At 63.1% G+C, this 12,709-nt stretch overlaps 1 protein-coding gene across 2 annotated transcripts in view; it reads left to right on the forward strand.

The window, feature by feature from the left end:
- The window catches only part of LOC309602148 (transforming acidic coiled-coil-containing protein 1-like), a 39,219-nt gene that overhangs the window by 3,875 nt on the left and 22,635 nt on the right, over positions 1 to 12,709 (forward strand). The window contains exons 1-2 of one of the 2 annotated variants that reach the window (XM_082335500.1): positions 8,989 to 9,171; positions 9,727 to 9,842. The exons of the other annotated variant lie outside the window; for it this stretch is intronic. Coding sequence (XP_082191626.1) covers positions 9,026 to 9,171; positions 9,727 to 9,842 — 262 coding nt within the window. The 5' untranslated portion in view covers positions 8,989 to 9,025. Of the gene's footprint in view, positions 1 to 8,988; positions 9,172 to 9,726; positions 9,843 to 12,709 lie in introns of those variants that run through there. 2 annotated transcript variants of the gene reach the window in all.

Below are 12,709 nucleotides of genomic sequence, written 5' to 3' on the forward strand. Positions count from 1 at the left end.
TGTAAGGGGTCCCTGCACTGCACCGGGGGCTCTGCCCCGCACTGGGCGCCTGCGCCGCATTGGGGTCCCTGTGCCACACTGGGCTCCCTGCCCTGCACAGGGGTCCTGTGCTGCATTGGGGTCCCTGTGCTGCATTGGGTCCCTGCCCTGCACTGGGGTCCCTGCGCTGCACTGGGGTCCCCGCACCACATTGGGGTCCTGCCCCGCACAGGGTCCCTGCCCCGCACTGGGATCCCCGCCCCGCACTGGGATCCCCGCCCCGCACAGGCTCCCCGCCCCGCACTGGGATCCCCGCCCCGCACTGGGATCCCTGCCCCGCACTGGGTCCTCGCCCCGCACTGGATCCCCGCCCCGCACAGGGTCCTGCCCCGCACAGGCTCCCCGCCCCGCACTGGGATCCCCGCCCCGCACAGGCTCCCCGCCCCGCACTGGGATCCCCGCCCCGCACTGGGATCCCCGCCCCGCACAGGCTCCCCGCCCCGCACTGGGATCCCCGCCCCGCACAGGCTCCCCGCCCCGCACTGGGATCCCTGCCCCGCACTGGGTCCTCGCCCCGCACTGGATCCCCGCCCCGCACAGGCTCCCCGCCCCGCACTGGGATCCCCGCCCCGCACTGGGATTCCCGCCCCGCACTGGGATCCCCGCCCCGCACTGGGATCCCCGCCCCGCACAGGCTCCCCGCCCCGCACAGGCTCCCCGCACCGCACGGGCTCCTGCCCGCGGTCCCCCCCAGGGCGGTGAGCGGCGCAGCGGGGCCCCCAGCGCCCCCGGCCCGGCCCCGCGGGGGGAGCAGCTGCCCGGGGCCGGGCCGGGCCGGGCCGAGCCGCCCACCCTCCCTCCCGCGGAGGCGGGGCCGGCGGCGGGGCCGGCGGAGGCAGCGGCGGCAGCGCGGCCCGGCCCGGCCATGGGGGCGGCCCAGAGCCAGCGGCGGCGGGAGCCGGGGCCCCCGCGGCGCCGGTGAGTGCGGGCGGGGGGGGTCGCGGTCCGCCCCGGGTCCGGGTCCGGGTCCGCCCCGCCGCCCCCGCCTGCTGCGGGGCTCGCAGCGGTGGAGGAGGCGAAAAGCAGAGCCTGAAGTGGTGAAACTGGGGGGGGGGGGAAAGTTGCTCCGCTCCTTCAGCCCCGCTCAGCTTCCAGCCCCGCTCCGCGCCCCCCGGCCCCGCTCCCAGCAGCCCGCGTTTCCCCGGCTGCAGCTCAGCCCCCGCTGCGGTTAACCCTGCTGGGGAGCTGGGGCAGCTCTGTCACCCCCGGGTTTTGCAGCGTCAAACTCGGGGCTTGCACCCAGAAGTGCGATTCTGGATGTTGCCTTTAGAAAAGCAGCTGGGGCGGTGGGCGCTGGCTGGGGTCTGGGGGCTGCCGAAAGCCAGAGCCGGGGCTGGGGAGCTGCTCCTCGCCAGCCGGCTGGGACGCTGTAAGCAAAAGGGAAAGCAGGCTAGCTGTGATCAAAAGGAAAACTGGAAACATCTTATCTGTAAATCAACCCAAACACTTTCTGGAAGGTAGAAATATTTACTTTAAGCGAGCCACCCTGCGATGCTCCCGTACTCGGGAGCTTTGCTGCTGCTTTGGGCTGCGCGGCGCTGCGGGGATGCTGGCCCCGCGTCCGGACCCGGTGCCCGCTGGGCGCTGCCTTTGTCCTGGAGCCTTTGCCGGGCGTTACCGAGCCGGTGACCCGGAGCCAGGCTGCTGCTCTTCAAAACGTTTACAAACATCCCTCTGTTTGCAAACGCTGGGTTCAGACAGGGAAAACAAGTGCTTTCTCCCCCTTGGAACTGCTCAGCCCTGCCTTTATTTCTCTGCGGTGGGCTCCTAAACGTAAATTAGAGGTGTTCCCAGGCAGAAAAACCACCCTGTTGTTCACTGCGTGCGTTGGAGCCGCTCCTTTCTGCCCCGGTGGCCTCGGCTGCTTCTGCTCCCCACCTGTTTGCTCCACCTTGAGCTAACTTTGTTTTATTCCCTCCCGTCCTTCATCGTTCCCTTGCCCCGCTCCCTGTGCCGGCTGCCATCCTCGCTCCTCGGCTGCCCCCCATCCCTGCAAGCACCCCAGGTTATGGGGCTGAGGTGCTGCCTGCATTTCCCAATATCCCCGAGTCCTAACTAAAACCAGGGAGCCAGGGCCTGACAAACACCTGATAAGAGCATTCCTGCCACGTAGCACTGATATTTTTAGCAAACAGAGCGAAGGAGTCGATAGGGGAGTAAAGCAGCAGCAAGATGAAGGCAGATGCTTGTGTTCATAAACCATCAGCGTGAAAATCAGGCTGGAGCTCGCATACCTTGAGCCTGTTTCTGTTGAGTTGCTTTGCAGTGGCTCGCATCCATGCGCGTAGCATCAGCGAGATTCAGCTGTGGTTGTTGCTTTTAAAATGCAGGAATAGCAGCGCATGCATTTTCGCATCGGTTTAATGCAGTCACAAATGTTTGTCTTTATTAATTTGATGGCAGTAGGGTGGGGAAAGGCAGCTGGAGCCCCGGGGCTGGTTGGTGGTGTCTGGGGCTCGTGTGTGTGACAGTTGTGTCCTTTACTTCTATTTTTATAGAGCTATTTTGATGGAATGTGTAGCGATGGGAACTGTCACATCCCGGGGGAGCTGAGCTGCTCCTGCAGCAGCGCTGTCCCACGCTGGGCACGGCTCCGGTGCTCCGGGGCACCGCCGCAGCGCGACGCCCAGGTTCCTGCTGCGCCCTGGCGAGCAGATGGCAGCGGCAGAGCCCGAGCTGGGACGAAATCGTGTTTTGTCTGCCTTGAACGCCAGGGCATTCGGTATTGTGCTTCTCGGTCCTGTGATCTGTGTCTAGTCTGCGGCTCCGCCAAGGTCAGGAGAAGCAAAAGGAACGTGGGAGCTTTGCCGTAGTGGATTTGCCCTCCCGTGCTCCTGCCTCATCCCTTGGCAGGGACCTCCGCGCGATGGTGGGAAAGTGCCCCGAAACACCAGCGGGGTTGGGCCGGGCCGGCTGCCGCTTTCCGCCCCGAAACCCCGCGCGTGAGGGGGCTCGGCCGTGGGCCCGTTCACATGCCCGAGTGCTGCGGGAGGAGGTTTGGGTGAGGAGCTGCGAGGCGGGGGAGGGCAGGGAAGGAGCTCGGGGTCTCTGCCGCACACCGGCCTGGGCTGGCCGGGGTGATGCCAGCGGATCCTTCATCGGCTCGGCCCCAGGGCTCTGCTCGGCCGCGTCTGGTGCTGCAGCGCATGGGGGTCGCTCCCGTTTCGGCTGGGATAGAGTTAATTTTCTTCCTAGTAGCTGGTAGAGTGCTGTGTTTTGGACTTAGGATGAGAATAACGTTGATAACACCCTGATGTTTTAGCTGTAGCTAAGTAGTGTTTATACCGGTCAAGGACTTTTCAGCTTCCCATGCTCTGCCCGTGCACAGGGAGCTGGAGCGGGCGTGGCCAGGCCAGCTGGCCCAGACTGGCCACAGGGCTAGTCCGTACCCTATGGCCTCATGCCCAGTACAGAAACTGGGGGACGCTGGCCGGGGGGCAGCGATTGCTGCTCGGGAACTGGCTGGGCATCGGTCGGCGGGTGGTGTGCGATTGCATTGTGCATCACTTATTTTTGTATAGTCTTTTACCATTATTATTATTATTATTGTTATTTGACTTTCCTTTTCTGTCCTATTAAACTGTCTTTATCTCAACCCACGAATTTTCCTTTTTTTCCCCTTTTTTTCCCGATTCTCTCCCCCATCCCACTGGGAATGCTCCGCAGCCCTTGGAAATCCCATCCTGGAGTGCCCTCTAGCGAGAGCACCGCCCGCCCGGCCCCGGCCCCTCCTGCCCTGCCCCGCCGAGCTCCCGGGGGATGCTCCGGGATGCTGCCACACCCGGGGGATGCTCCGGGATGCTCTGGGGTACTCTGGGATGCTGCTGCACCCGGGGGATGCTCCCAGACGCTCCGGGATGCTCCAAGATGCTGCCGCACCTGGGGGATGCTCTGGGATGCTCCGGGATGCTGCTGCACCCGGGGGATGCTCCGGGATGCTCCGGGATGCTGCCATACCCAGGGGATGCTCCGGGATGCTCTGGGATGCTCTGGGATGCTGCTGCACCCGGGGGATGCTCTGGAACACTCTGGAATGCTTTGGGATGCTGCCGCACCCAGAGGATGCTCTGGGATGCTCCAGGATGCTGCCACACCCGGAGGATGCTCTGGGATGCTCCAAGATGCTGCCGCACGCAGGGGATGCTCCGGAACGCTCCGGGATGCGACTGCACCCTGGGCGCATCCCGTTCTCGGCAGGGATGGACCCCGAGGCCTGAGGCCAGTGCTGCCGCTCTTCCCGTGGCCTTGGTTTTCTGGTAGCCCATTGCTTGCCCTTTCCTAGGGCCCGGTTCCCTCTCTGACTTGGGCTGTCGGGGAAGGGAGAGGTTATGCCTCGCCTCGGATGTGCTCTGTGGCCCGAGCAAGGGAGTCGCAGACGGGAGTTACCAGCCTTAATCTTTGCAGTGTCACTGCAAAGGTCGCGAAAGGTATTATGAAACCATCTCTCTCCCCAGCATTTGCCGAACGTCGTCACTGGCACGCCTAAGCCTTCGTGTGAATAGTTCTCTTAATCCCCAAAGTTTGCATTTTTCACAATGCAATGGCAGAGAACAATTTACCTTTTTACCGATGCACGGGCCCGCTTGAAACTGAGGAAAACGTGATAAATAGAATAGAGTGGCGCAAAAGACAGCAACAGAAAGATGTTCTCATGAAACACCTCGCACCTTCTTCTGGAGGAGATAAACGTCGTGTGGATAAAGTGCTTATTACAAGCTCTTAAGGAGACTTACGTAGCAACGAAACATGGATTCATGTTTTATCGGTGTGCTGATCTCCCCGGGCTGTCCCCGCGATCCCCTGCCAAGAGACCCCTTTCACCGGGGCACGGTGCCGTCCCCGTGCCCCGTCCCAGGGCTGGCGGCGGGGACCCCAGCCCCGGTCCCCACGGGGGAGCGAAAGGCCCCGCTGCGGAGGCGCAGAGCGGCAGGAGCGGAGAAACAAGATGAAAACCCACAAAAGATCTATTTCTGAGCTAGAAATGGAAGTGCTGGCTTGCTGCGCCATGCCCAGAAAAGCTCGGCAGCCAGAAATAGATGTTCTCCTGCCTAATGAAGGGGCAAGAATGGAAACTCCAGGTGCACGCCTTCCCCTAACCCGGGGCACCACAGCTTCAAAGATGACAAACGCGGCTGTGCGATACCTGCTCCGCAGCGTGTATTTCCCGCACCCTCCCTGGGGTGCGGTGACAGCGAGAAGAATCGGGCACGCTGTGTTTCTGGGACATGAGGCCGGGCGGAGGCGCGGCTGCCAGCCAGCCAGGAGGCAGTTCATTTCCATAGAAAAGAAGGGAAAGTCCATCTGGATGCGGAGCTGTTATCCCTGGATGCAGCTGGCTTCCTGCGAGGATGAGCAGAAGTCATCTGAGCGAGGTTTTGCATCTTTTTGCAGCCTCTGAGATGCCAGGGATCTTCCAGCTCCAAAATCTTTGGGGCTCCACCTGTTTGCTCCGAAGCGGAGCGCTGCTGCTCTCCCCCTTCCCCGGAAAGCCAAAGCAGCGTGCGAGCCGTGGGTGGTTTCTAGGTCATTCAGTGCCGCGCTGTCTGCCTGCTCCCGGCTCTCGTCCCGGGAGCGACTAGGACAGCCCTTGGCAGAGCCACCCGGACCGGTGATCCGCAGGGAAAGGGCTGCAAGAGCCCGAAGGATCCCTTCTCGGGGTATTTGCCACTCGCGTGCTTGCGGAGGTGATGGAGGATGTTATTTACGTAACCCACAGTGTTTGTTTGAAAAGAGGCAAAGCCAAGACAAATAGTTACTAAGCGAGGCCGGGTGCCCGTGATTACAGCCTCCCAGGGCTGGGGACCACCGTGCTGCCACATCCACCTCTCCTCCTGCGCCCGCGGATCGGCCCTGTTATGGACCCCAACTGGGAGAGGCTGGGCGCTTGGGCAGGGTGGACACCGAGAGGCTGCACATCAAGAGGCTGTACATCGATAGCTAGGCTGTACATCGCTGCCTGTCCCTGAGCCGCTGTGTTTCTGCGGTGCTTAGCCCGGCGAAGCCCTGGGCCGGGGCGGGGGGTGACGGCGGTGCAGAGGACAGCCTGTCCAGCTCACCGTGCGGATGGAAGCTGCTGGCAGGTCTTTTTTTGACCAGGTCAGCTCTGTGCTCTGCAGAAATGTGTCTGCTGACTATGCCAAGCAGTATTTGGCAGCCAGAGCCACCGGTGTGACTGACAAAGTCAGGTTATCTCCTCAGCGTTTGATTTGCGGCCGGTGTCGCTGCCAAGCTGGGTTGGGTGCCAAGCTGCAAAATGCCACTCGAGGCATTTTCTCAATTGCTCGTCGTAAAGAGCAAGTGGAAGCAGGCTCTGCTCTTGCACTGCTCTGGTATCTTCCTGCCCCAGGGCCCCGCAGGTCAGGGGCTTCACAGCCCACGCTGGTGCCGGCGCGGTTCGGTCCTGCTGCTGCCGTCCCTGCCGGCGGCTCTCCTTCCTCCGGGCGGTGGGTGGAAGGGAGGGGGGTCCTCGCTGGGCACGGGGGGGCTGTGCAGCCTTCACAATGCAGGGATGCTGCTGATTTCCTCCGCTCGTGCGCCCCAGTTCCCTCATCCAGCAAGTGGGGGGGCTGTAGAAATCAGTCTATACGTTGTTCTTCGCCTGGCGCAGCTCCATCGCCTCTGCAGCAGAGGCAGCTCGCTCCCGCTGCTGGCACCCACGCCAGCCGCTGCTCCTGCAGCATTCGCGTCTCTCTTTTCTCTGCGCGGTCCCTGGCAGAACCCAGGCAGCCGTTTTGAAAGGCGGCGATGCTGTCGCTCCGGCCGGTCTTCTGGGTCGGCGGGGATTCGGGCAGCGACTGGCGGGAATGGGGAGAGGGAGGAGGAGTTCAGGCTGCCGCGAGCGGTGCTGCAGAGCGGCTCACACCGCGGCGCACGCTGAGGATCTCCTTATGTAAAATTCATCTGCAGAAATCAGCTCTGCCACTTCACGTGGTGGGAAGTCGGCTGCTCGTTTCTGCTCGCAGCAGACGTAGGCGACAGGATGTTGAGGTTCTGCTTGCGCTTCAGCCTCTTGGCTTTTGGCTAAGCTTTGATAAGCGTCACTCCATCCTCTCGTGCTCGGTGTCGGCCGCGCAGCGGCAGGGAGGTTTGCAGGGCTCCTTGGCCCCCGGGCCCCGGCGGTGTGCAGGGCAGCGCTGCGCTGCGGCCGGGCCGTTATCCCGGCGCCCAGACATGTGAGTTGTTCCTGCCGCTGCCCTGCGGTGGGAACTGGCAGCTGCGGCTGAGCCAGAGGCGTCTTTGGGGCAGTTTGAAAGCATTGTGGAAGGGGGGTAAGAGATTTTCTTTGACAGAGGCCAGATAATAAAGGCGTACAGCAATGATGCATATATTTAATAAGACCAACAGATGGAAGCTTGGAAGAAAGGATCCCTGTAGGGAGGTTATTTGAGATCATCCACGGTGAGGAGCGAGCCCTTTGAAGCATCTGATAGAGGCGGGTGTTAGAGGTAGCCAGACCAGATGGACGGGTCTGGTCTGACCCAGAGGGCTCTCGGCCCATGCGAAGGCACTCCTTGCGTTCGGAGCTGGCTGATGATTCACAGAAAAGCACCGGGCTGTGGTCTCGGCCTGCCACGTGAGCACTTCGTGCGGTTACGGAGGGCCAATGGCGCTTCTTCGCAAGGGGCCGGGCTGGTTTTGCAGCCGGACAGTTGTCTGCCCTTTCCCAGGTCATCCCTGGGCCCTGCCGCCGGGAGCGGGGTGAGCTAGCCCGGGGCTCGGGGAGCTGCGGGCTCTGCGGCAGCCACCGTCCAGAGCCGGTAATGCCGCTGCCTGTGACAGATCTGCTGCCCGAGCCCCGGGCACGCCCCGCCGGGCTCCGGACACCGCACGGCATCAGTAACGTTATGCTCCTCTCTCTAGCAAGCGTGTGGGAGGTAATGGATTTGGGAGCGGGAGCCCTCGTTAGGGGGAAGATTCCCGAGGGAGGCCAGCATGGCAGTCTATTTCTGCAGCGACTGTTGGCTGTTATTTTTAAACAATAGTTTAATAAATAAATAAACTTGCTGCCATGGAAGGATATAGCATCAGCCAGGGCTGCTGAAGTCGGTATTTCCTTGGAAAATGGAAGGGGCAGGTGTTTCCCTCTGCCCTGTCTGACTCCTCGGAGCGACCCGCTCCCCCTGGCTCTGGGCAGCCCCCCCCCGCCCTGGGAGCTGGGCAACCCCGGGGGCCACTGGCCCTGCGGGGCAGCTCCGGGCCAGCCTGGGGTGGAAGGAATCTGCCACCCCGCCGGCTGTGTTACAGCACAGGTGCAGCCCCCATAAATGTGGGATAAAGCGGGGGGGGATCTGGTTTCGCAGCCCCCATAAATGTGGGATAAAGCGGGGGGGGATCTGGTTTCGCAGCCCCCATAAATGTGGGATAAAGCGGGAGGGAATCTGGTTTCACAGCCCCTGCCCTCTTGCTTGGGGGGTTCCCTTCGGCGTGGGAGGGAGTCCCTTCGGCGGGGGGGGGTGTCCTTCGGCGGGGGGGGGGGGTCCCTTCGGCGGGGGGGCGGCAGGGCACAGCGCAGCATCCCGTGGCGGGGGGGTGACAGTGGCTGCGGGGGTGGCGCCTGGCGGGGCGCTGGGAGCCATCTGCCTTAAAGCCCCGCTTTGGGGCAGAAATAGGTGGATTGCGGAGTTTGCGTGGGGAGGGAGGAGGAGAGCGAGGGAGGGGCGGCCCGTCAGCACCCGGCCGGGCGGGGGGGGGGGCCCGGGGGTGCCGCCCCGCATCCCGCATCCCGCCCCGCATCCCCCCCCCCCCCCGGCGGCGGGGGCGCCCGGCGCGGGGAGCGGGCGGGCGGCGGGGCCGGGGCCGGCTCCGGGGGACCGGTCCCTCCCTCCCCGCCGGCCGGGCGGCGCCGGGGGGCGGCGGGGGCGGGCGCTCTCCCTGCCGGCGAGTAGTACGGTCCGGGGGAGGCCCTTGGCGGCGATGGGGGCGGCGCGGCCGCAGTGAGGCCGGCGGGGAGCGGCGCGGCGAGCGGAGCCGTGCTGCGGCGGGGCCGATGGCGTTCAGCGCCTGGCAGATCCTCTCGCCGGTGCAGTGGGCCCGCTGGACCTGGTCGGCGGTGCGGGGAGGGGGCGGCCCCGAGGGGGAGGACGGCGGGGCCGAGGAGGATTCGCCGGCGGAGGGCACGGCCCCGGGCTTCAGGCAAGTGACCGGCGGTCCCTTCCCTTCCCTGCCCCGAGTCCGCCGTCCCCTCGCTGCCCGCTTGGCATCGGCTTGGCTGCCGGGGGGGGCCGCAGCCTGCACCGCGCCGGGGGGGCCGGGGCCGGGGCCGTCCCGTCCCGCCGGAGCTGGGCGCTGCCCTCCCGGCGAGATGCTGGTGGGCGCAAGGCAGGAGCATCGAGGCTTGCTTCCCAAACCCGCTCGGGCCTCCGGAGCGGCAGGGCGAGGTGCCGAGGGGGCCGCCGTCTCCTCGGAGGATGCTCAGACGGCTCGGGAAAGACCTGCGAGAAGCGATCCCGGAGGCTCGGCCGGGATGAGGGTCGGGGGCGTGCGGGGGGATGCCCATGATGTTGTTTCACCTGCTCTCCCTTTTCCGTTTGCTAGCGTGTCCCGCTGGACAGGAGCGAGCGGCCGCCGCAGGATGCCCACGGCCGGCCGGCCCGGGAGCCGGTCTGGCTGGATGTGTAGGCAGTGTGGAGGATTTCAGAGCTAGCCTTGAAAGCGGTAATTCCTCACTCTTTTCCCCCCCCTCGGCAGCTCGGACTCCGAAGGTAATTTTGAGACCCCTGAAGCAGAAACACCGACCCGCTCGCCACTAAAGGAGTTCTGCGGGCCGCCGCCGGGATCGCCGGAGCCTGAGGCCGGGACCCAAGGTAAAGAGCCAGCGTGCACCTTCTGCTTTTCCACTCTCCGCTCCGGATGCGGAAAGGCAGGGTGGGGTCAAGGAGGAGAAGTCGCTTGTTTTGAATAATGCCTGCCACATTTTTTGTGGTTAATGGCCTGGATGGTTCAAATGCCAGCACTCAGGGCCCTGCGCTCTGCAAAGGGCTATTCTCTCACTTGAGTGAAATGTTGACTTGATTGAATTGTTTTGGAGGGAGGGGGCTGCACTGCAGGCTCAGAAGAGTCAGTTTGCCCCCCTTGGCTCACGTCTAGCAGTGCAAAATTATCGTTGTGCTGTTTTGCACCCTCCTGCTGTCCCCGAGCCGGGGAGGGAGCGAGAGGCTGCGGAGGCAGAGCTCTGCACATCGGGTTTTGTGAGCCGCCGAGCCGGGCTGAGGCTGCGCCCATGCAGAGGCTGCAGCCGGGATGGCCGCGATGGGTTGATGGAGAGGAACGGAGGATGTTGTTGAATCATTTTGTCAGTTAAACTGCCCTCTGCCGCTTCCCCCGCCGACGGCGCGGCGCTCGGGGCTGCCTCCCGTCGCTGGCCGCTGCGCAGAGCGGGCCGCTGGCCGGTGGGAGCTGCCCCGCGCGCCCCTCGCCCTTGGCTCCGTGCAGGGGCTGACGTGGTGCTGGGTTTGTGTCCTCCCCCCAGCCGGTCGGCGGCGGAGGTTTCGTTGCGTGGGTCTCTGTTCCCTGGAGTTAGCGGCCAGGTGTCTTTGCTGTGTAGCTGCTGTTAAAGATGTAAAAGTTCGATGCTGCTATACCATATTTCTGGAGAAATTGCAAGGGATCTGCTGAAAAGGCAGGGGGTTTCCTTTGCCAGTGGGGCCCTTTGCTGTTGCTGGTTTGTCCTTGAGTCTCACACCGGCTCCCGCTCCTCTGAGCGCAGCTCCCCATTAACACTTGGCCTTTTGGGGACCAGCTCCCCCCTATCATCGTGCCCTTCTCTCCAGGGGGAACTGTGGTTGGTGTCTGTGGCTGAGCTTGGTGTTCCCCTCTGTTTTCGTGCTGCCAGGAGGAGGCTTTGAAGCTCCGGCACCTCTGCAATAACTGCTGGAGGTTATCGGGGCAGGGGCAGGGAGGAGACCTCCCCTTTCATCTGCTCTCTCAGCAGAGCGGGGTGGCTGGGCAGGGGCAGGGTGCCTGTGAGCCCCCGGGGCTGTCTGCAGGAGGGCGGCCTGGCCGGGCACGGGGGGCCGGCAGGTCCCGGAGGGGCCATCCCGAGCATCCTCTGCCCTCTCGTGCCTGACCGCCTCTCGCTGCTGCAGGGCCCCTGCTATGGGACTGGCAATATTGTGCTTTTTCTTGAATGCTTGCAACCGCAGGCTGGTTCAGCTTTGTTCAGCTGGGTTTCGGAGCATGCTGGCTCGAACCAGACCCTGGGTCCTCCCCGTGCAGGAGCCCAAGTACTGCGTGACCTTGGCAGTAACAGGGTGCTGTGGCTCTCCGTCTCCTGCGGTGTTGTTTCGCTGTTGGGATGGATCTGGGTGCCCATCCATCCCCGTGGAAAACACAGGTTTCTTTGCCTTGATGGAGAGAGTGCTTGGTTCATGCTTCCGATAATCGTAGCTCTTGGAATAATCCTTCCCTTTTAAGAAGGGATGATAGAGGCATCTTTACTTCGGGGGATAATGTCTGGGAGGAGGAGAGGGGAGAGAAAGGCTTTCCTAGCAGGTCTGAGGATCTTTTCTGCCAAAGCTTCTGCTCAGGGAAGCCCGTTGCCTCAGACTCCAGGGAGTCACCGTCCCCAACACGCGCCTGTGCCCCTGCGTCCCGGGACGAGCAGCAGTTCCTCGGGGCCGGCCCGGCACAGCAGCGAGGCACAAAGCTTGCAGTGTTGCGGGACCGAGCGGATGATCTCCGGCAAAAGCTGTTTTTCCGTGCTGGCTGGTGGAGAGCGGGATGTTGGAGACAGCAGGGCCAGCTCCATCCCTGCCCTGCCCGGGGCTCCGGGTGCATCCCTTCGGTGTCTCTGAAATGGTGGAGGGAAGGATTACCCGGGTGCGGCTGTGAGTTTGCAGTGTGCAAAGGCATCCTGGGGTGAAATCACGATACCTTGGGTAATCTATAGGTTAAGCCCTCATCTTTGCAACGCTGCTTTGCAGCCCTTTCGTCTGGCTGCAGCTCAGGAGCAGCAGCGGTAACAAATGCTGCGCTCAGGAGGCAATCCAGCGTAATGGCTGCTTGTCAGTGCTGAACCAGCCGAGCTGTCGCGTACAGCGAGAGCCTCTGCCCTGCAGTCGTCGGGGAATGGCTGCTGCCAACGCTTCTGCGCAGCTGGGCCAGCGCAGGGGGCAGCTGCAGGAGCCCGGACCGGCGGGCGGGCACACGGGCAGGCACAGCCTCTCCCGGGCTCGGGGGGACCAGCAGGAGCAGACCCCCGTCTGTCTTACAGCTGCAGTCTCACCCTTACGTGGGAAGAAATAGGGTTAGGAAACTCGTAAGGCAGAAGTGATACTGGGGGTTGGCTGCTCTGCGCGCAGCTGAGAGGTGGCCTGGGTGCCTTAAACCCTGTTCTCGGGGACAAAAATTCAGCCAGTCCCATCGCCATGGGGAGTGGGCTGCGGTTAGGCTTTGGGCCCATTCAGGATCACTAATTCTATCCCATTCTTCCTAAAGGAGATAATCTGTGCAAGGATATGAGCAGAAGCAATAAATACAGAACCGTCAGCGGTGGGAGCAGGCTCATCAGCTTTTACTTCTGTTACTCTGATGCAGGGCACGTGTTTTCCGGTGTGTTAGCGGCAGCATCGTTTGCTGGTATGCTAATTCTTAACAGAATAGATTTAAAAATAGATCAACGTCTGTTAAACAAAAGCGGAAAGCCAAAAGAGGAAAAAAGTCGTTAGCTACG

This window comes from Platalea leucorodia, assembly GCF_965183815.1.
Source record: "Platalea leucorodia genome assembly, chromosome: Z".
Taxonomy (NCBI): Eukaryota; Metazoa; Chordata; class Aves; order Pelecaniformes; family Threskiornithidae; genus Platalea; species Platalea leucorodia.